Source organism: Calliopsis andreniformis, chromosome 6 (assembly GCF_051401765.1).
Source record: "Calliopsis andreniformis isolate RMS-2024a chromosome 6, iyCalAndr_principal, whole genome shotgun sequence".
Taxonomy (NCBI): Eukaryota; Metazoa; Arthropoda; class Insecta; order Hymenoptera; family Andrenidae; genus Calliopsis; species Calliopsis andreniformis.
This window is the reverse complement of record NC_135067.1, coordinates 19,811,556-19,833,111: the sequence shown is the minus strand read 5'-3', so window position 1 is coordinate 19,833,111 and position 21,556 is coordinate 19,811,556. Positions and strand designations below refer to the sequence as shown.

Below are 21,556 nucleotides of genomic sequence, written 5' to 3'. Positions count from 1 at the left end.
GTACAAAAAATATGCCGGTGCAATTAAAAAAGTTTAATAACAAAGTACGGTGGTGAAATTTCAACAGTGTACAAAATACAATTATACCTATAAACAATTCATTTGATATCACCACCTCACGAGAACTTGATCTCCATCTTGTATAGAATAATAGCTAAGTTCCTGAAGCGGTTTATCCAAAGGAATTTCGTCCTTTGAAAGCTATAAATAAATAAAAATGTATCATAATTATTTTATCCAATATATACAATATACATTTATGTGTATTTCTTACATTTTGCTGTATAAATGAAAGCGCTGGTATCTTCCCTCCCGTTCTGAAAAGTCGTTGTGCAAGTCCAATAACTTTTTGAACTTCCATATCTTTTAAAAGTTTCCTTTTAATTCCTCTCGGTTGATCTGGATGATTTGGACACACAAATTCTACTGTGATAACGTTAGAAACCATTTCTACTTTTGCTTTAGACGATGGAATGTCAGAAATTCCGTACTCTGAAATTAATTCCAGACAGCATATAGTAACTGCTGAAAGACAAGCTTTAAGTTTCTGTTTACAATATTAGGTACACACTTGCTACTAATGCTGGATACCGAGGGTGTTCCATTATAAATTCATTCCTTTTTTGAGGATCATTCTCGGTTTCGGTCCATTTTGGTAAATACAGCTTCAAGTAATCGTATTCCGCTCCTCGTCTTTCATCGTGGAGTATTTCAGTACCATTTAAAGATCGTAATTTTGAAATTCGTGCTATAATTAACTGGCGTGCAGTCTCTACATTTTCATCTTTCAAAACTGGATTTTCTCTAAATTTCAGATCTTCTAAATTATTAAGTTTTTCTAATTCCGATACAGATTGCCACTATAAATTTTAATAAAATTATTAGTCTTTTCTGGTTCTGTTTATTCATATTGTAAAAAATATATATTTTACCTCTGATATGTTATTTTGCGATAGATGTAATTGTCGCAAAGCGGGAAAGGCTGAAGTTTTTGCTGTTGGTTCAACAGTTGGAAATCTTACAGTGTCTATTTTATTTAAATTTAAATTGAGATATTCTAAGCTGTAAAATGAAACTTTTCAATACAAATTCTTCCTTGAAATTAACTCTGGATAGTTTAGCACATTGATAAATTTCGTTAAAAAATAATAACTGCATGTAGGTAAAGCAATTATGACTTGCCATGGAAGTGAACCCAGTTTAAGAACTTCATCCCAACTGGAAATCAAATTTCCTTCAAGCGTTAATTTACATAATTTCATCAAATTGTCAGTTTCTAGTGGTTTCTGTATGATGTTGATAATATTGAAAGAAACTGAAAGTTCTTGTAAAGATGGAAACATGCACATACATCTTTGAATATCAAACCAATTATAATTCATTCTTGCCATAGTTAAATGTTTAACAGTTGAAAATGAATGACTCAATGATTCCATATTTTCTTCAGTTGGTAAGTAATTTTCACTGAAGAAAATAATAAAGATATATAATAATGATTACAGTAATTATTTATTATTTAAAAAGCTTAATTAGCATACCTGACATTTAAACGAATAAGAGAATGAAGCTGGCAGCAGATATCTGCTACAATTTGCCAACTATTTATTAAATTCCTAGATATATCTAATTCTTCCAAATTTGGACACAACTCTTCCAATTCACAAGGGTCACCAGCATTACTAACATATTGGTCTCTTAGCCATATTATCTTTAATTGATCAAATTTGCTTTGTTTTCTATTTACTTTAGAGAAGCCAACAACTTCCAAGAAAGGTGCATTTATCTCCTTTTGTAAACTTGTTAGCGTATCTCTATCAATTCCAGCTAATTCATCATTAATAAGACCATAACGAATTTTAATAGCCTGAGGGCAAGAAATTCCAAACTTTGCTTTACCTGGACGTATGAATGAACCAGATGTAGGATGCCTGTTATAAAATATAGAATATGTTTTATTTACTTATTTATTATTATATAAAATAACACTATCATTTTGCATGGGTTTACCTAGCTTTAAAATATTCTATTCCTTCATATGTGCCATTATGCTTTCCACGAGTTGGATCATCCCAGTCTATACCAAGCCACTGACCTTTGGTGTCTCCAACAGAACCAACATACTTTACGGTACCTTGATATCTATCACACTCAATTCGGCTACCAATTTCATATTTTTTATCTTCTACCATACTACAACAGAATGATTTAATTAATATTTGTAATAATATTACTATAGCTTCCTATTTCGAAAATAAGCTAATCTTAATGTTGTTCAATATGACACCATAATTTGTAATGTAATTTTTATTAGAATACATAATTAATAAACGTGTATATTTCATATTGCGGTTTCAAATCTAACCTCAATATCATAGATGATCATTGAAAATTATGAGACAAAAGGAGTATTAATTTCGTAAGTGGGAAATAGTTTTCACGAGGAATTATTACAGGTAATACTTATGACAAATATGAATGGCTATACACGCATCGTTTTATCAAATGTAAAAGTCATACATGGCAATATGACATTTCTCTGTTGTATACTACTAAATACCTAGGAGTAGGAGCACTGTGCTGCTCTGTGCTACAAGATATTCCACTCGCAGAATAGCGCTATTGTATTCACTGTATTAGTGCATATATACATACGTCGAGTGTATGTGACTCTGCATACACATAAGGAGCAGTCACGCTATTCACTATAGTAGTCTACTTTCATTGATGTATTTTATCTACGAAAAGCAGTACCTCAGGTAGAGAAAAAGGTATAAATGTAATGTTATGACATATAAATACATTTTTATATAAGAAACTAGTAATTGAAAAATAAATATTTTGATTTTATTTACCAAAGAGCATATAGCTGTTACATTACACATAAATTATACATATAACACAATGTAATATAAGAATGTACAGGTGCTATAAAATAGTGTACATAAATACGAGTAATTACAATCTCAACACATAACATACATGTATGTATATACACATGTACAATGCATACATATATGCAATGGTTCGGTTTTCATTTGATTGGATATTCAATAAAATTAATAACATTCAAGGGCATTCCATGCAATTATTCCATCCAAAGATTTATTAATGATTTAGTACTATATTTGCAGTGTTGGATGGACTTAGAATTTCAATCCAATAACCATCTGGATCTTTAATGAAGGCAATTCCTTTCATTTTACCATCATTGGGTCTCTTCACAAACTCTACATTCAGTTTTTCAAATCTTTCACATGCTTTATCTACATCAGGTACTGCAATACCAATATGACCTGTAAATTAAACAGTCAGTTTAATAGTGAATTAAACAGTACTTCACTAATGTTGCTATATGTTCTGCTCAAGTCATTACCAAATCCTCTTGGTTCAGAATTTCCATTATGATACTTAGCATCTGGATCAGTTTCTGTTCCCCAATTACTGAAAAAAATGGAAATTTAACATTCAAATGTGATTGATAATTTCATATTAAAGATTAATCATCATATAATTTGTTAACATACTGTGTAAGTTCTATTGTAGCTTTACGGCTAAATGTCCACTCAATACTTTCTCTCCTATCAGTTGGTATATCCTTTGGATTTTCATATCCCATAAAATACAAAGAAAATTTCATCTCAGGAAAATCCAATTTTTGTAATAAATGCATACCAAGTACTTCTGTATAAAAAGGCAGTGATTTTCTTGGATCTTTAATACGATACATAGTTTGCTGCATAATGTATTCATTTGTTGCAGGATCAACCTCTTTGCACAGTTCACGTGCTTCACTATTTGTCAATCCTGATGGTTCACCCATCTGAAATATAAATAAATTTTAGGAAAGTAATGGAATGATTCTTATAAAATTTTACATATTAGTAGAATTACGTAATAACGAAGAAATTTTTCGATTACTCGTACAACTATCTATCTGGAGATAAATTATCACTAATTCAAGGACATTATTTACAAAGATAATTAGTGATATCACAGATAGATTAAAACTGGTAGATTAAAGTTGAATTAAAACTTAAAAGAAAATGTTTAAAGTACATAGAAATGTTGTATTTATGATGTATATTATACAAGAATTCTGTAGGTTAGATAACAAAGTACTAATTTTGTTACTATATACATAATTATTGCATCAAAAATGACATAATTTCTCTTATTAATTATGTACACCAGGTAGATAATGAATTTACGATTGATTTACACTCACCTTTTAGAATTTATTATATGTAACAACAATCGACACTTGATCACACGCTACGTATGAAACGGAAATGAGCGAACGATTGCGCGATCTGTATATGTTCTGTAGGAAAGTGGAATATCTTTTGAGCGTTTATGAATGTAGCGCTTGTGTATATGTTTGTGTGTATCTACTTTACCTTGATACACCTTATCTGTCAAATTGAAACTAGGTTGATAATTTAAGTATTAAAATACCATTAATAGACGTAATTACACTTGACAGTGTTTCTAAAATGGCTCATTGGTTTCATCGTAATGTGTTAAAAGCAACGACAAATCAAAAATTTGAATTCAAAATACCTAGCCCCACTGATGCTACCAGGAAATTATGCAGGTTAGTTACTTAAATAGTCAATTGAACGCATTTAACGTTATGGATATTTAGAGCATATGTTTTAAGATCATAGGGTGTAGAGTTGATGTATCAAAAAAGAGAAATAATTTTCTCAATTTTCAGTGATTTAAGATTATCAAGGAGCCGTTTGTTGGAACTGATAAAAAATCCTAATAATTCAAGCGATACGATAGATCCAGCTTTTCAGAGTTACTTGAGTCTGCTATATGGATTTATATGGGAAATAAATTCTGCTGTGGATCAAAGTCAACATGTTGGCAGACCTAATCCTAGCAAACTTAGAAATGTTATTGTTTACAAATGGACACACACATTATTGGGAACAACCACTTAGTAATTTTCTCATTTATTAATCTATGCACAGATTTATACATTGAATATAATTTACAATGCTTTGTTATTTATTATAGTTCTAGTGCAGATTCTGTTTATGAAGCAGCTAATATGAGCGTAAATATAGGACTTTGGTTCATGAAACATGCTGCAATGATTGCTGCTAAAGATGAGTAAGTATTAAAAGATAAAAGTGTGGATTAATATTGTATGGATTATTACTTAGTAATGCTATAATTTAGCATAAACATGAATGAAGCAAAAGATGTACATACTATGCTAAGAAGAGCTGCAGGAATATTTACTTTTGTACAAACAGAATTTTTGCCACAATTGGCAAATCCTCCACCACTAGGAAGTGATCTAGATCCACGCGTAATAAATGCCTATGTAAATCAATGTACAGCAGAGGCACAAGAAGGTTCTTTGATATCTAAATTTATAACACTATGTATTTATTATGAATATATATTTTCATTCATATCATATTACAGTGACAGTAGCAAGGGCAGTGGAATTAAAACATAATGCTAGCTTAATATCAGCATTGGCTAATGAAACAAGTAAACTATTTTTGGATGCTGTTAACACTCTACGACCATTCAAACCAGAGATATCAGCTCAGTGGATTAAATACTTAGAACTTAAAGCAGCATTCTATCAATCTTATGTAAGTAACATTTTGAAAAATTCCAAGGAATTAAAGTTAAATTAACAAATTATTAAATTTTTCAGGCCTATAATTATTGTGGTGAAAACTTATTAGCTATGGATAAATGTGGGGAAGCTATTAAAGCTCTGCAAGAAAGTGAAGCATGTTTAAAGAAGGCTAAAGCATTATGTCAAGAGTATGGGAAAATACATGGTCCAGCACCTAGAGTAAAACCAGATGAACATGCTGTATTCAAACGGTTAGCACCCATAGTAAAACTTACTCTTAGTAAGTGTAATAGAGAAAATGGTCTAATGTAAGTATTCCATGCAATAAGTTAGAAGAAATGATTGTGTCTATTATTTTTGCTTAAATCTTAATAATTTTAATACTTTTTATTTATAAGCTATCATCACACTATACCTGGAGAAGTTCCTGCACTAGACACAAAAGCTACTTTTGGTTTAGTAAGTCCTATAGATTTTCAAATGTCACAGCACAGTCCCATATGGAATTTGGATGTGTACAATACACTATCTGGTTTAAATCCTGCAAAAGCAGAGAAAGAACAAAATTTAGCTCCTGTTAAGGAAGACAGTTTTCATCATAGCACTAAAGATCCAAAAAATGAAAGTGGATGCACGTTACAGTAAGCATTTTGACATAGAAACACAAATAATAAACTAAATTTGCTGCTTTTATTATCAATGATGCTTGAAGCTTCTACATTTATTTGTAAAAATTTATACATTTGATTAAGTGAAAACTGACAATTCAGTATTTACCTAGCATTTCAATTCTTTTATTTATGCATATACTAATAGCTTGAGCTTTTGATTAAGAATTGTCGCACGAATTACGCCTACACTGAAACAAATTATTGATACGTAATGACTTTTAAATATATAAGAGAACATGTATTAGATTTGTACATGCTTATACTTTCTCGTACTGTGAGAAATGTATATATTTTTTATGTTTGTGCAATATATGCAGTGTGCAAATACTATGCATATAATTTTATATTTAATGTATAAAACATTAGGATAATTATTTTTTTCGAAATTGGTGAAATATTATTAGGGCGGTTTTTTTATTATGATTTATTTTATTTACATGTTATTTAAAACCAAAACTAGTCAATTTTTAAAACAATACTACTCTAAATCGAAATTTTTAAATTTATACTTGTGTATATGATAGTAAAACACAACAGCTTTTTTATAAACAATTTTGTATGAAATGTATTTTGCGATAGAAGTATTCTATATGTTGTAAAGGTATTAACAAGATTGTATATAAAAAAATGTATTTCAAAATTGTGTTTTATATTTATTGAGTCTATTAAAAATATGAAAGCAAAGTACCTAATAAGTTAATTTCTAATTTGTACATGCGCTAAGATTCGACCAATAATTATAATTGTATATATGCACTTTAAAATTTAAACTATATGTTATGTATTTATTTTTAAAGTATCAAAGGCTAAAACTCACAAATAAAAAGCACATAATTACCGAAGATACGCTGTAATATTTGTAACATCCTGTTTCATATAAAAATGAACTTAATTCATCACTGAACATACAAATGAATCTTAGAAATATTCGAAAGTAAAGATAGAATTTGACAAATAAAAGAATGTCATTCTATCCTATTCAAATTAAGATAAAATATCTTTTATTTTATCTTTATGTAGATAATTTCTATCTAGATAACGTCCACTGTCCATCTCTACTACAGACCTTTCAGTCAGTTGGATACCGTTCGTGTGCATGCCTTCGGGTTCTTCCGATCGAAGTGATGTTCACAAAAATGTAGTATTCCTTGTTCCATGAACTTTCATTCACGTTCTACTGCAGTGTCAGTAACTGTGAAATAAATCTTGAACTGCCATTTAATAGTTGTAATATTCGTAAATTCTACTTGTTGTTGGACATTTATTCAAGTTATCATTGAGCGTATGTGCTAGAGGTTACCGTGCAAGTATAGTGAAAGTTGTTCGTGTCTTTGACCTAATTCAATTTTTTCTGTCCTTTGGACACAATGCGCATTTGATACATTCCAAAATAGGGATATATTGATTACCTAATAATCATCCTCGAGATTCACATATTGTAACACTGTGCACGGAGTATAATAGAAATTTAAATTGCCGTGATGACGAGTTCAGACACACGTGACGTAATACGAGTCGGATCTCGGAAAAGCGAGGTGAGTAGATAAATATTATTTTTCCTTTTGATGAAAAAGAAAGTCTACATCTACCGCTTTTTGCACTGTCACTCTTATATCACAGTCTTTGAAGATTTATACGTTTTATTAGGAATAGTAAATATACAAGCAGATTATTTTATGGCTAATCGTTCTGGAGATATGAAAAATAAAATAAATATATTTTTGTTACTTCAAATTACTATTTTTGCTTTGTTGAATGGCTATAAAATTACGTACAATGTGCGAATGACATAATAGATGATTTGTACAATGTTACGATTGACATCTTCCCAACTAGATTGCCATTACTCAGCATTTTTTTAATGATAGGTTTTTTATAATAGTCTTCCATACAATGTTAGATATTTACATACAATAAGTAGTATAAATTACTTTTCTAATCACTCAGTGAATATATTTTGTGCTCAAGAAAAAAACTTGTGGTAGAATTATTATTTTTAAATGTTTATTAGAAAATGTATGACTTTTATAATTGATGTATAATTGTAACTATTTCAGCTGGCATTGATTCAGACCAGATATGTGATACAATGTTTAAAAGAGGTTCATCCCACAAAAGATTTTGAAATAGGTAAAATTATTATATTTGTTAATTTTTTTTAATTGAAATGTATTTTTATGTTATAGAGAAAATGATTAAATTAAATTGAGCATTTATAATATTAAAAATTGTTTGTAAAAGCTTCTGATGTTTAACATGAACATTAATAATATGCAACAATTACTATATATGTATGAAACAATTACATAATTCATAAATGCATATCCAAAAATGTATCTACACACTTATATAAGATACATGACATGTTTTTTTCTTATAATATCTTTATTTTAAAATAAATTCATATTTTGTTATAATTTTTTAATACGACTTTTCTTGTTATTATAACTACTAAAGATGTCTATGTATAATTTGCAGTTACAATGTGCACAAAAGGGGACAAAATCCTGGATAAATCTTTACCTAAAATTGGAGAAAAGTCTTTATTTACAGAAGAGTTGGAGTTAGCTTTAGGAAATGGCCGTGTTGATTTTGTGGTGCATTCCTTAAAAGATTTACCAACATCACTGCCAGAAGGAATGGCTTTAGGTGCAATATTAAAGTAAGTATAAAGTTAAAATAACTATGATAATTTAACATGCTGCCCATGTAGCAACATTTCAAAATATGGGCCTGCTCATTTGAAATTTAAATTTGCCATACAATTATCATATTCATGAAAGAAATGTGCATACACAAAATACATATAATTTACGTAGTGGTTATCAGACTGAAGTTGGTAGCATATTTTTGACTGTATCATATCTCCATGCTTATCTTATTAAGAGATATATACTGATATTTAACATATTATTATAAATTATAATTATAAAAAATTTCTTTTATAGACGCGAAGATCCACGCGATGCAGTTGTTATGTCTAAAAAGTACAAAGGCAAGACATTAGCTACCTTACCAGAAGGTAGTGTAATTGGCACAAGTTCATTGCGTAGATCAGCTCAGTTAGCTAGAAATATGCCACATTTAAAAGTAGAAAATATTCGTGGTAATTTAAATACTAGATTAAAAAAGTTAGATGATCCAGATGGGCCTTTTGCAGCAATTATATTAGCTGCTGCTGGTTTAAAAAGAATGAATTGGGAAGAGAGGATAAGTCAGGTAACTTTTATTACACTTTAGTTTTATTACTTATAACTTTTATTACAACTTTAGTCACATTGATTAATAACTTGCGATCTTTTCACTTATACCGTTTCCAATATATGTGTAGTTGTTAGAGCCAGAGGAAGCATTATATGCTGTTGGACAAGGTGCATTAGGAGTTGAATGCCGGGAGTCAGATTGGAAAATATTATCTCTGTTACAACCATTATACGATGTAGATACAACATTAAGATGTGTATCTGAACGATCTTTTTTAAAAACATTAGGTGGTGGATGTTCTGCACCAGTTGCAGTTTCTACAAAATTGAAAAATAAAAATTTAAGTATTACTGGTGCAGTATGGTCGTTAGATGGACAAAAACTTGTTACAGATACTTTCAGTAGTAAACTTTATATACCAGACGATGATGGAGAACCTCCGAAGTATGCAAAAACTTAATTTTATAAACACAACTTTTTTAAAACCTAAAATAGTTATTAATACAATTTTTTGGCATAATAGGAAATGTCCATATCGAGAACCACAGCTTTACTGCAGTGTTGCACCTGGTAAAGTAAGCGATCTAAGTCTTCTGGGTGCTGAAGAACTGGGTAAAGATCTCGCAAACAGTCTTATTAAACAGAATGCTCTTGACATTATGACGGAAGCAAGAAATGAAATTTTACATTCGATATAGGATTTATAAAGAGCGATACGAAAATTAGTTTTTCTTGATGATGAAAGAATGTCTTGAATTGCACATAATTTGTAATTGGTGTTATTTGTGACAGATTGATATGCTTACTCGGTTTCTTTCAAGAAATACTGTACTCTGTAAAAAAAAGCTCTGTGATGCATCATTGTATATTTTATGAAAAGAAATGGTTACCAATAACCATTCAAAAACCAATTTTATCATCTTCCAGTTATAGTTTTAAATATTGTACAATCAATAAGTGTACATAATATTCAAAATTGCTCAGATTTTATTTCTTTTATTATTGTACAAATTTATTTCTATATTTATTGTAAATACAAAACATGTTATATAGAATCAACTGTTTTATTATAATTCCGAAATCATGTAAAATGTTGAACAATGTGAGACAGTTTATATTATGTAAGACTCCATTTGTAATAAAATCATAAAAATAATAATGTCTGAATCTATTTTATATATTGTATATATTTTCGGCTCATTTTCAGTCACACTATTATTAATACATACATACAAGTAGAAACTTCTAAAATTAATTATGCGCACTTGGAGTAGTGCAGCTAATATCAACAGATCTATTTTTTAGCAACAATTGTCATTATCAAGAAAACTAATTGTTTTATATAATTATATAGTATTATAACGCGGCATATTTATAAAATATATAAAACAAGATATATGAAAGAAATGTTAATATTGGATTATATTATACAATTGTTTATATGTTGATGATTGAAAACAAATTCGTTATATAAAAATTTTGTGTACAGCTGTAGTTACTGTTGTATAATGGAAGAAACTAAAGGATGTAAAGAGATTGTATATTCTATATTGATTAAAAAAAGACGAAAAAAGATACTCACAGGCCTACTTCATTAAATTAAAATCCAAGCTCAAAATCAAACTGTTATATTATGTTAAAATTTTTTTGACTAAGAAATTAATCATTATAATAAGCACATAAAAAAGTCAGAGACACAATAAAGTATTATTGAACTTATTTTTTTTTTTTTTTTTTTTTTTATTAATAACATTCAATTTTTTATTCGCATGATACAGATTTTAAGAAAAACGTTCCTGCTTGATAGAAACTATGATTATTGTTTATTGCTCTTAGTTTTATAAGAATAGAATATTTTTTATACAAAAAATAATTATAAAGTGTTCAGTATGCTAGTGAGTACCATTGAAAATAATGTCATGTACCTATGCTTAAGATGATATATCTATTACAAGGATATTAATTCCATATTCACAAGGTAAAATACATATTTGCATAAATTTGTGCAAACTCTATAAAATATATTTAGTTATAACAGTATTTTTGTAACCACTTGTAAATGTTTTTAGAAAAAAAGTATATGATTTTTCAAATCACAACTTGTATGAATTTCTCATTGAAGGAGCATTATGTTTTAACACATAAAATTATTTTGATACTTCTACAAGACTAAATACTTTAATTGTCTACAATTAGATCAATTGTTATATTCCTTAATTAGTGTTTCCATTTCTGCTCCTTTTCAAAAACCATGAAACATTTAAGAAATATGAACTATTTGTTGCAATGATACTATATAAAAAGTTAAAAAAGAGTTCTGAGTGACTAGAGTTTCACCTAAGTGTGCTGTATGTATATTTGGCTGCCATTTTAACAGAAATATATTTTATTTGTATATTAAGAGTAATGACTGGCAGTCAAAAACATCAAAGGTAGTTAATGTAATGTTCAAACGAAGACTTTATATTTAACAAATTAATACAAAAGTTCTTTTCATTTGAAATTTAAATGCATATAAATATATCATGTTTTTAATTGATCATTATGTATAGGAGTATGGAAGTTCAATCAAGGAGAACAAGACATATAGTTAAAAGGCTTGACCAGATTAAAGCCACGCAAATGTCTACATTATCAAAATAAGCATACACTTTCTACTAATGTTTAGATTTTATTTTAAAATACTCAACGCAATTTTTAATATTGTTTTATTCAACATCTTCCTCAGCCATTCCAGTTTGAACTACTAACTTCTGTAACAAGTAAGAAACAAATTTCCTATTGTTCTTACCCCTCTTAAAAGATATAATTTGAATACACTTACCTGGCCAACAGTGGGTAGCCGTTGCAATAAAAGATGAAAAACTTGTGGTGGCAGTGTTTGTTGAAGAATTTGCAATAGGTGTGTAGCTTCTCCACACACTGCAACTGCATTTGCTATGTGTTCAATTCCAGCTTCTATGTCACCAGACGTAAGCATTGCTTCTCCAAGTTGAACCTATGCAACGTTTATAACATATTTTAGAAATAATTTACTAAACAGAATATAGAAAAAGTATAATAATCAATAGAAAATATTTTGTATTAACCTCTTGTAAGAAAAACCTCTGTACACCTTCACGTGTTTTTAGATCTGGAATTTGTGAATTAGACTTCTGAGCTGCCCTCTTAGCTTTTCTACCTATGATTACAAAACAAAACAACATTAAACATCATTCATGTATCATCCTATGGTGTAGCAAAGGATACTCGTTTTCCATAAATAATTATTGTTGGTAACAAAATCTATTAACAAGCTTCACAAGTGCTTTTCTATAGGATCGATTGCATTCTGACCACATGGTTAAAAAAATCTTCAAAGAGTATAGGAACCTATAGCTTGACTTACGTTCACGCAATTTCTTTTTGAAATCTGGATCGCTGCGACGTTTTTGATCGAAATAAAAGCAATATCCAACGAATATTCCAGCTATGCCAACAGCTATACCCACTGCAGCCTTCGAAATCATGGTCATTCTAATATATAAATTTGAATCTTATAATGACGAAATTTACAAACTCCTCATTGCACCTTCGGCCACTCTAGAAAAGGCTGCGTCTGCTATCAAATCTACAGAATTTAGTAGCAGAAACAGAATTTTATCATGTGCTCCAGAACGACGCCATGATATTGAGAAATTCCCCAGATTGATATTTGTTTAGAGATATTTTAAACATTATTTCACTAGAAAATTGATATTCCATTCATTTCCATCATTTCTCCTTTTTTATATTAACTATCACATCGAATCTGTTTTTCTAAGAATACCGAATAAAAATATTGCAGTTTCATCGTATTTTATGTTAATTTCTTGAATTTGTTTATAATTGTGTAAAATATGATCTACACATATATTTCAGCATTAATTTAAAATAGCTGTAATATTTTATTAATAATTAATATAACATTCCTTTTCTACTTTGTCCTATTTAACACATAACATTTCTAAACTAACACCTCTTTGTAACGCGCATTATATGAATTTACGTGTGAGTTTTCATTTTTGAATAGATTTTACCCATAAACAATCACAGAAGAAATAATTAAAATCAGAATCGCTGAGGGAACTAAAATTATGGGAAATTCGATAAATTTTAGCAGATGTAAAATCTGTAAAATTTTTAGTCAAGGCGGTGATCGAGAATGCGCGCCAAAATACGCGTGCAAAGAGCCTCAAGTTCGTGATGCCAGATTTAAGAAATTTATTTATCTCACAGCTACACATTATATAAATTTATTTAAATATGCCACTAGTAAAGAAGCCTATGCGTTATGCACATCCAGAAGGGCATACGGATGTTTGTTATTTTACCGGTGAAAAGTAAGCAAGACCATGTGTGTAGAATAAACACATTTATTTACATTTTCTGGCTACTGTCTATTAATATTTCCGAAGAAAAATATTGTTGTATGAGAGCCATCAATATTTAATATAAACTACTGTAGTTATGATCTTTATCAAATATCTTTGAAAGTTAAGAATTCAAAAAGTTCAATGCATTGTAGCATAAAAAGAAAAAAAAATGATTTCATTATCAATTGTAAAAAATGTAATTTAATGGTACTTGCATTTTAGAAGAGGCCTTGTTACTTGTGGATCTGATGGAGATGTTCGATCCTGGTTAAATTTAATGGATGATGATCCTGCTGCGAGCTGTGTTTCAGAGCAAGCTATAGCTGTAATATCAAAGGTATTCAATTGTCTATATTAAATTGTAAAGTCTCTGGAGAAACAATTTTTTATTAATTCTATAATAATTTTAGAATGGAAAGATATTTGTTGGTAATGATAACAATACAGTTCAAATACTCAGTTATCCTGATTTAGAAAAAGAAGGAATAGTTACAAGATTTTCAGCACCAGTATCAGCATTAGCAACAACAAAAAACAGTAACATCATAGTGTCAGGAGCTTGGTATATCATTTATATTTTGTATTAATGTTTTCTAAATAATGAACTATATTTTATATTTAATATTTACTTATATTTTAAAGTGATATGAGGATACAGGTCACAGATATTAGTACATCAGACAATATAGAACTCTTAGGGCATGATGCTCCTATATTAGGTTTATCATTAGATCCTAAAGAAGAGTTTGTGGTAAAGTATACTCCTTATTGATTGTTAGTAATAATTCATATGTGTTCAGTATTAATAACATATTGTGAAACTTTTTTAGGCATCTTCAAGCGCAGATGGATCGATTAGAGTATGGAATATTAAAGAGAAACATGTTGCAAATACTTGGAATAATATTGTGCCCAAGTGTAATTCATTCTTTACAGCAAAAGTGTACTGTGTACCTTCATTTCATTCTAAAGATGGTAGATATCTTGCATATCCTCATATGAAAGATGTAGTTATAGTGGAAAGATCTTCCTGGAAGGAATTGTTTCGTTTGAAGTGTGTTAACATAAAAACTGTAAGTTGTGCATTGAAATTTTTCATTGGAATATATAAATAAAAAATTGTTCAGTGTTATTATCTGCAATATAGGAAATTAATATTTGTAAATTCTCTGAATGTGGTACATTGGTAGCTGCTAGTACTGTGTATGGAGAAATAATTGTTTGGGATGTAGAAACTAAACAATTAATTGGTTACATGGAACATCAACAAAATGCTAAAATTACTGCATTATCTTGGAATATTGATAAGCCAGACGAAATTGCATTCTGTGATTTCTTAGGTCAATTAGGTTGTATTGATGTAGTAAGTATATTTCATTTTTTTCACAATACATTTCTAACTTTCTAGTACTATAATTTATTTGTATTATTTTACTTTAATTTAGATAATCTCTGATAAACCTTCTAGTAATGGTGAAGAAGACACAAAAACAAATGGAGATGTTGGGGACAATAATATTTTACCAGATGAAGAAGATGATGGAGAAAATGTGATATCTTTAAATAAAATTAAGGCATCTGTAGATCTTGAAGATGATCAACAAAGTCATTCTGATGTGGAATCTGAGAAACCTGAACAGGAAGTAAATGTCTTGGCACCTGAAATTCATTTACAACCACCATTTCAACCAGGCTCATCTCCAATACACTTACTATCACGTTTTATGGTAAAATTCTTATAGCCTGCTATATTAGAGTAAAAGATTAAATATATTGCCTGTACACATCATATACATAATACATTATATTCTGTAGATTTGGAATGATACTGGCATGGTGAGATGTTTTACTACTGAAGACGGGGATGAGTCTAGCATTGAAATAGAATTTCACGATGTAACGATTCACCGCAGTATGCACATCAATAATTATTTAAGACATACAATAGCAGCTTTATCACCACAAGCACTTGCATTGAATTGCCCATCAAATAGTGATACACGGAGCAAACTTGTAGTGATAGCATTACAAGGTTTGTATGCTTTGTACTAGTGATTAAGATTTTTTTAGAATTAATTCATCATAATCATTTTGAAACTAGGTTGGGGCTCTGGAAATAAAGAATGGTCTTCAGATCTTCCTGAAGATGAAGAAGGGCAGTGCATTGCTGCTGGCGACAACTTTGTAGCGCTATCGACATCTAGAAAAAACTTAAGAATTTTTACAGTAGGAGGCACGCAACGCGAAATTATAGCTTTACCAGGTCCTGTGGTTACAATGAATGGACTTAAAAATGCTTTAGTAGTAGCTTATCACAATGGAATAGGTGTTTATCTCATTTCAGATTAATTAGTTTTTCTTACATTGGTTAGTAATTTCATGATTTAACATAAATATTCAAATAGGGGCATCTGGTGATCAATGCATGAGTCTATTGTGGATTCAAATTCGTGGTGTAACTTTATACAGTCGGACGCTGTGTCTTCCACTGTCACCTTCATCGGAGCTTATGTGGTTAGGACTTTCTGATCTTGGGTCCCCTATTGTAATGGATACTGATGATGTTATCAAAGTCTACAATAAGAAATCATCTTTATGGAGGGTTGCTTGTGATATGAATGGGCAGGTAATACTCTGCTTGTACTATAATACACTATGAACTGCACAATTAAATAATTAATTTAACGTAGTCCAAGGGTAAAGCAGATCACTATTTCATAATTGGAATAAGTGAAAAACAAAGTGTTGCGCGTTGCGTTTTATGTAAAGGAAGTCATTATCCACCAACTACTCCACGCCCTGTAATCACAGAAGTATCTTTAGCTCCACCACTATGTGAATTCAAGAGTGAAAAAACAGAGAAAGAATTAATGTTATGGAAATTAGGAAGTGACCCGTTAGAAGAAAATGAGGCTGTGCTGTCTCTTATTGCAGTATGTATATCTTTCTTTGTAAAATTTAAATGTATATCTACATTAATTAACTTCATTTTATTAGCTCGCCTGTCGAAGTAATTTAGAATACCGTGCAGTTGAATTATGTGAACAAATTGCATCAGAAAAAGTCATAGAACTGGCAATCAAATATGCTCGGAGGATAAACCGAGTAGCTTTGTCAAACAAATTAGAATCAATCGCAGATACAAAGGAAGAAGAGAAAGAAAAGGAAACAGAAAGTAATGATAATAATGAAGAAAAGATTAAAAGTGATGATGAAGAACCAGATAATGATGTTGAAGACCTTCCGTTTTCATTAAATATTCAGAAAAAGCCAGACGTAGAAATTAAGCCTTTATCTATGACTGAAGCATTATCAATGAAAAGAAACAATCCATTTTTGAAGAGTGGGAATTCTCCAACAACAAAAGGTATTAACCATTATATTCTTTCTATTATGATCAAGTTTATGGTGATATTTAAGTCGAATTTCATTTTTAATCCAATAGGATTAGCTGGGTTAGACATAACTCCAGAAAAACCGCAGAAAGTAATCACACCTATTCCTCCAAAGACAAAGACTAAAGTAGCAAAAGATACTCCAAAAAAAGAAACTTTTGTTAGTTGGTACGCTAAAAATAAGAAAAATTTACAAGAGGAATTTCCTGAACTAAGTCCTGCTGACTTAACAAAAACAGCTTTAGCAAGATACAAAGAAAAAGACGGAATTTCCCAAAGCAAGGATACTCCAGAATCGGAGTCCAAGAAACGAAAATTGAGTCCAGAGAATGAACAAAATAATCAGGCAAAACGAGCTTCGAGTAAAATACTCAGCTCTTTTGCATTTGAAAAATAATTATGTAGTTTTTACAGTCGTATAATTTTTATACTTTTTAATTTATTAAATTAATATTTTATAGAAAGCATTTGCGAATATTCGGTATTAGCGTTATTATTTTTACTACATTACATATAAAAAGCAATAAAATATATTTTAATACGATTGTTTGTTACTTGTTAATTTAATAATATTCTTAACTAGAAAAATAACACGCAAAAATATCGATAAAGTAGATATTTCTTAGTTGATACTTCACCTCTACTTGGGATCCGTCGTTGTGGATCGATAAAACAGACAAAGAGTAGGCTTTAAACTCTTTTTAGTTTTCTTAAGTTCCTCGATGCGAATGTCGCTGAGTGTTTAGTGCATTCTAGCACACGAAGTACATATTGCACAGTAACAATAACTGCATCGATCGGAAAAAAGTTACGATAAAAAGATACGAACACAATGCTTGAAAAGGCGATGAAAGGTAAGTCGATATATTTGGCATGGTTCTACATTTATTCGTGTTAGTATTCGAAATGCAAGCAGATCTAAATATACATTTAAGTTCGTAGCACTATCCGCGCTTCTTTAATTGCATCATCGCGATACGCATGCGAATAAACAATTGAAATTTTATTTTCGATACGAAATTCAAAACGTATTTATATTTTTTTAAGAATATTCATTGAAAACTGAAACATATTCTTCTAAAAATGGAATGAAATTAAATACCTTTTACTAAAGTATTCTGTATTATACGTGGAATATAAATATGCGGAATTATTATTTTTATTTAATGTAGATATCATGTTTTAAACTATTTCAGTAAAAAATTTCAGTAAAATTTTGAACATTGTTTCAACAATTGAGAAGTAAAAAACATTGTTCCAAAATTTGAATTTGAATATCTATATAAAAATACATAAGTTTATCTATAGCTTATACGGAATAACATTTTTCAAAGCTGCATTAATGTGCAACATGTATAATGCATGTAATCCTCATGACAGCAATTTTACTACGTAATTTCTTTTGTACAATATAATTTACTAGATGGTAAAACCGAGTTACCTTGAAGTATAAAAAATTCTAAATACTTATGTACATTATATACACCCTAACAGTAAGCGATAAAGTTGTGAAATTTCACTCACAAAAACTGATATGTATTGAAAAACAATTTATGTTCTAAATAGTGCATTCAGCGACAGAAATCGCAAGTATAAATTTTCGAATTATCAGGTGTAGTGATGCCTACTCGATGATTAATTGATTAATTACGTCTTACAATTTTACACTAAGCTGACTTTATAACGTGGTCGTAATTTATTAGGCCATTAGCAGTCTAGCGCGAACTAAAAACAAAAACACTCATTGTACATACTGGCGTATTACTGATATTACATTTTTCTGTCAATTGAATCTTTAAACATAGAATCAATGACTCATCCTTTTACTTCCGTCGGAAATATAATAGAATTAGGTCGTAATCGGCGGTAATTATGCTTTTCAGAATATTTTGTAATTTACAACTTTTCGATTTGAATTTACCATTTTTTACCATCTAATGATAAATAAGATATCTTGTTATTAACTTATAATAATAAGTACTAACATTGAATTAAATTGAAATAAACTATCTTTTCAGAACATGCATCATTGGATGTTGTTCAAAATGCTATGGGCATTATGGGCCCATGGCACATTGTAATAGCTGTAGCACTCTCTCTTGTAAAATTTCCAGTTGCTTGGCATCAGCTATCAATTATATTTCTTGCACCACCAACTAATTTTTCATGCGCTGCTCCAATATCCACAACTAATGAATCTACAATAATGAAATGCTACATAGATGTAGGGAATGGTACTATGGAGAAGTGTGCAAGTTTTAAATATGACAAACGTATATTTAAAGAAAGCATTATAACACAGGTGAGTTCAATATTTAATTCTACACCTAATTGCTTTAACTACAGAAATCATAAATTATTTTCAGTGGGACTTAGTTTGTGATAGAGAACAATTAGCAAATTTTGTACAGACTTGTACAATGTTTGGAGTACTTATTGGTAACTTAGTGTTCAGTATAATGGCTGACCGGTATGTTAAATATTATCATAGAGTCATGATAAAAAGAAATATATGTATAAGCATAGGAAGAGTTATTAAAAACAATGTTGTTTTTTTAGAATTGGTAGAAAGAAACCTTTAATGATTGCAATAGGATTGCAGGCATTAACTGGATTTATGAGTGCTTTTGTTCCATGGTACGAACTTTTTTTAATATTTAAATTCATTACTGCTGTAGCTACTGGTGGTACCATGCTTGTTAGCTTTGTTTTACGTAAGTAACAAATTTGTAAGAAATATTCGTAATTATTTTTCGTATATTGAAAACGAAATCTTAATGAATTACAGTCATGGAGATTGTAGGAGTAGAATGGCGCTCAGTTATGTCGGTTCTTTTTCATGTGCCATTCTTGTTAGGTCATTTAATGAATCCCTTAATTTCATACTTAACACGTACATGGGATGGCTTCCAAATGGCAGTTTCTATTCCATCAATTTTTTTATTGTCATATTATTGGTATGTTTATTACAATATTAATGATTACAAATACTTGTACTATTTATTTTGTATCAATTTTCATGTATAATATCATAGGATCATACCAGAATCACCAAGGTGGTTGCTTGCTGTTGGCAAACTATCAAATGCAGAACGAATTTTAATTAAAGCAGCTGGCAGAAATAAGATACCAATAGAGAATGTGAAAACGGCTATAGATACTTATGAAAGTAATGCGAGATCTTTACACAAGGAAGCCAAGGAGAAATATAATATTACACATTTATTTAGGACACCAAACCTAAGACTGAAGACTATTTGTATATGCATTAACTGGTTTGTTTGTGGTAGTTGTTTCTTTGGATTAGCTCAATACATGGGTTACCTAGATGGCAATATTTTTGTAAATGTTGCTGTATCAGGTGAGCTTAATGTTTATTCATATTTAATTACAAATTATCGAAATATATTATTAACATTTTATATCATTTCCAGCTGCTGTGGAACTGCCTGGAACTATAATAGTTCTATTTTTGATATCACGTGTATCTCGTTTAAAAATTTTAATAGGTGGTAATGTTCTATCAGGTTTGAGCTTGCTCTCCCTAGTCGTGATAACAAATTCGACTCTCACAATACTTTTAGCTACATTGGGTCTTGCGGGAATGGCACTTAGTTTTCCAACAGTTTATCTATACAGTAGTGAAGCATTCCCGACTGTAGTTAGAAATCTTGGAGTTGGTCTAGGAAGTATCTGTGCAAGGACTGGGAGTATGATTGCACCTTACATAGCAACAATGGTAGTATTTTATGTGTGCTATTGTTTCTCTCACATTATTCATATACAACATTCTAACATCGCGTCGTATTATATTATTTATCATCAGGGTAAAATTGAACCTTGGCTACCACCTGTAATATTTGGAGTTGGACCTTTAATTGGTGCCTTATTATGCCTACTACTACCAGAGACAATGAACTGTAAATTGCCTGAGACTATTGAAGATGGCGAAGAATTTGGAAAGTAAGTATAATATGTGACATTTACAAAATTTTTTTAAATAACATAACTTAAATATTAATATTTATTTTAGAAAATAGAACATTTTTACGGAAACTTAAATTTCTACAATGAAACTTATTAAAAATGATGTAACAATATCATATTTACACTTTACAAAATATATAACCTTATTTTTATAGTTAATGCACCAATTTTTTCCCTACATTCTCTTAAATTATTTTATCTTATTTTAAATTATCTTATTTATTGTAATCTTAATTGAATAAATGCTCTAACAATTTTAAGAGATCATTCTGTGTTGGCCTTCATAAAAAGTTAACA

At 29.8% G+C, this 21,556-nt stretch overlaps 7 protein-coding genes across 10 annotated transcripts; 4 read left to right on the top strand and 3 right to left on the bottom strand.

The window, feature by feature from the left end:
- Positions 1-14: 14 nt before the first annotated feature.
- LOC143180833 (tubulin-specific chaperone E-like) lies at positions 15-2,518 on the bottom strand. 2 transcript variants are annotated; one of them, XM_076380828.1, is made up of 9 exons: positions 2,363-2,518; positions 2,008-2,190; positions 1,897-1,928; positions 1,539-1,824; positions 1,183-1,464; positions 933-1,062; positions 572-860; positions 275-492; positions 15-201 (listed from the first exon to the last, which is right to left on the bottom strand). In XM_076380828.1, exons 1-9 carry the CDS (start codon positions 2,371-2,373, stop codon positions 109-111), a joined length of 1,524 nt encoding a protein of 507 aa, XP_076236943.1. In that variant the 5' UTR covers positions 2,374-2,518; the 3' UTR covers positions 15-108. The 2 variants fall into 2 exon arrangements, with proteins under 2 accessions (XP_076236943.1, XP_076236942.1); XM_076380827.1 differs by having other exon boundaries at positions 1,539-1,928.
- Positions 2,519-2,828: 310 nt separating this feature from the next.
- Positions 2,829-6,117, bottom strand: LOC143181280 (lactoylglutathione lyase-like). Of its 2 annotated transcripts, none has more exons than XM_076381681.1 (4): positions 6,024-6,117; positions 3,525-3,820; positions 3,374-3,441; positions 2,829-3,293 (listed from the first exon to the last, which is right to left on the bottom strand). In XM_076381681.1, the coding sequence occupies exons 2-4, from the start codon at positions 3,818-3,820 to the stop codon at positions 3,106-3,108; spliced, it is 552 nt and encodes a 183-aa protein (XP_076237796.1). In that variant the 5' UTR covers positions 6,024-6,117; the 3' UTR covers positions 2,829-3,105. The 2 variants fall into 2 exon arrangements, with proteins under 2 accessions (XP_076237796.1, XP_076237795.1); XM_076381680.1 differs by lacking the exon at positions 6,024-6,117 and adding an exon at positions 4,226-4,325.
- Positions 4,378-7,049, top strand: LOC143181278 (BRO1 domain-containing protein BROX). The gene is made up of 7 exons (XM_076381677.1): positions 4,378-4,594; positions 4,718-4,948; positions 5,026-5,121; positions 5,191-5,369; positions 5,443-5,618; positions 5,684-5,916; positions 6,007-7,049. The coding sequence occupies exons 1-7, from the start codon at positions 4,494-4,496 to the stop codon at positions 6,251-6,253; spliced, it is 1,263 nt and encodes a 420-aa protein (XP_076237792.1). The 5' UTR covers positions 4,378-4,493; the 3' UTR covers positions 6,254-7,049.
- A 301-nt stretch (positions 7,050-7,350) lies between these two features.
- L(3)02640 (porphobilinogen deaminase-like protein l(3)02640) lies at positions 7,351-11,212 on the top strand. Of its 2 annotated transcripts, XM_076381678.1 has the most exons (6): positions 7,351-7,814; positions 8,337-8,409; positions 8,758-8,941; positions 9,228-9,498; positions 9,611-9,927; positions 10,007-11,212. In XM_076381678.1, exons 1-6 carry the CDS (start codon positions 7,761-7,763, stop codon positions 10,179-10,181), a joined length of 1,074 nt encoding a protein of 357 aa, XP_076237793.1. In that variant the 5' UTR covers positions 7,351-7,760; the 3' UTR covers positions 10,182-11,212. The 2 variants fall into 2 exon arrangements, with proteins under 2 accessions (XP_076237793.1, XP_076237794.1); XM_076381679.1 differs by lacking the exon at positions 8,337-8,409 and having other exon boundaries at positions 10,007-11,211.
- Positions 11,213-12,141: 929 nt separating this feature from the next.
- Tom20 (translocase of outer membrane 20) lies at positions 12,142-18,053 on the bottom strand. Its single transcript, XM_076381683.1, has 6 exons — positions 17,911-18,053; positions 14,093-14,200; positions 12,872-13,093; positions 12,573-12,664; positions 12,308-12,481; positions 12,142-12,236 (listed from the first exon to the last, which is right to left on the bottom strand). Exons 3-6 carry the CDS (start codon positions 12,996-12,998, stop codon positions 12,192-12,194), a joined length of 438 nt encoding a protein of 145 aa, XP_076237798.1. The 5' UTR covers positions 12,999-13,093; positions 14,093-14,200; positions 17,911-18,053; the 3' UTR covers positions 12,142-12,191.
- Positions 13,768-17,769, top strand: LOC143181276 (WD repeat and HMG-box DNA-binding protein 1). The gene is made up of 13 exons (XM_076381675.1): positions 13,768-13,844; positions 14,100-14,214; positions 14,288-14,439; positions 14,520-14,628; positions 14,708-14,950; positions 15,025-15,240; positions 15,323-15,604; positions 15,693-15,909; positions 15,979-16,203; positions 16,283-16,503; positions 16,568-16,810; positions 16,875-17,244; positions 17,323-17,769. Exons 1-13 carry the CDS (start codon positions 13,768-13,770, stop codon positions 17,667-17,669), a joined length of 2,817 nt encoding a protein of 938 aa, XP_076237790.1. The 3' UTR covers positions 17,670-17,769.
- LOC143181277 (organic cation transporter protein-like) lies at positions 17,988-21,523 on the top strand. Its single transcript, XM_076381676.1, has 9 exons — positions 17,988-18,126; positions 19,291-19,574; positions 19,639-19,742; positions 19,832-19,986; positions 20,061-20,229; positions 20,308-20,633; positions 20,707-21,011; positions 21,099-21,235; positions 21,306-21,523. Exons 1-9 carry the CDS (start codon positions 18,105-18,107, stop codon positions 21,310-21,312), a joined length of 1,509 nt encoding a protein of 502 aa, XP_076237791.1. The 5' UTR covers positions 17,988-18,104; the 3' UTR covers positions 21,313-21,523.
- Positions 21,524-21,556: the final 33 nt, after the last annotated feature.

Bases quoted from the DNA above. Each gene is read 5' to 3' on its own strand.
- LOC143180833 (XM_076380827.1), bottom strand. The intron at 1,929-2,007 runs GTAAACCCATGC...ATTTTATAACAG, and splicing joins ATAGAATATTTTAAAGCTAG to GCATCCTACATCTGGTTCAT. The intron at 861-932 runs GTAAAATATATA...TAAAATTTATAG, and splicing joins CGCAAAATAACATATCAGAG to TGGCAATCTGTATCGGAATT.
- LOC143181280 (XM_076381681.1), bottom strand. From the start codon at position 3,820: ATGGGTGAACCATCAGGATTGACAAATAGTGAAGCACGTGAACTGTGC. The intron at 3,442-3,524 runs GTATGTTAACAA...CATTTTTTTCAG, and splicing joins GCTACAATAGAACTTACACA to TAATTGGGGAACAGAAACTG. The intron at 3,294-3,373 runs GTAATGACTTGA...TTTAATTTACAG, and splicing joins TTCTGAACCAAGAGGATTTG to GTCATATTGGTATTGCAGTA.
- LOC143181278 (XM_076381677.1), top strand. From the start codon at position 4,494: ATGGCTCATTGGTTTCATCGTAATGTGTTAAAAGCAACGACAAATCAA. The intron at 4,949-5,025 runs GTAATTTTCTCA...TATTTATTATAG, and splicing joins TTATTGGGAACAACCACTTA to TTCTAGTGCAGATTCTGTTT. The intron at 5,370-5,442 runs GTTCTTTGATAT...ATCATATTACAG, and splicing joins TACAGCAGAGGCACAAGAAG to TGACAGTAGCAAGGGCAGTG.
- Tom20 (XM_076381683.1), bottom strand. From the start codon at position 12,998: ATGACCATGATTTCGAAGGCTGCAGTGGGTATAGCTGTTGGCATAGCT. The intron at 12,482-12,572 runs GTTAATACAAAA...AACGTTGCATAG, and splicing joins AGAGGTTTTTCTTACAAGAG to GTTCAACTTGGAGAAGCAAT. The intron at 12,237-12,307 runs GTAAGTGTATTC...TACTTGTTACAG, and splicing joins GGCTACCCACTGTTGGCCAG to AAGTTAGTAGTTCAAACTGG.
- LOC143181276 (XM_076381675.1), top strand. From the start codon at position 13,768: ATGCCACTAGTAAAGAAGCCTATGCGTTATGCACATCCAGAAGGGCAT. The intron at 14,215-14,287 runs GTATTCAATTGT...TAATAATTTTAG, and splicing joins CTATAGCTGTAATATCAAAG to AATGGAAAGATATTTGTTGG. The intron at 17,245-17,322 runs GTATTAACCATT...TTAATCCAATAG, and splicing joins GAATTCTCCAACAACAAAAG to GATTAGCTGGGTTAGACATA.
- LOC143181277 (XM_076381676.1), top strand. From the start codon at position 18,105: ATGCTTGAAAAGGCGATGAAAG. The intron at 18,127-19,290 runs GTAAGTCGATAT...CTATCTTTTCAG, and splicing joins GCTTGAAAAGGCGATGAAAG to AACATGCATCATTGGATGTT. The intron at 19,987-20,060 runs GTAAGTAACAAA...AATGAATTACAG, and splicing joins GCTTGTTAGCTTTGTTTTAC to TCATGGAGATTGTAGGAGTA.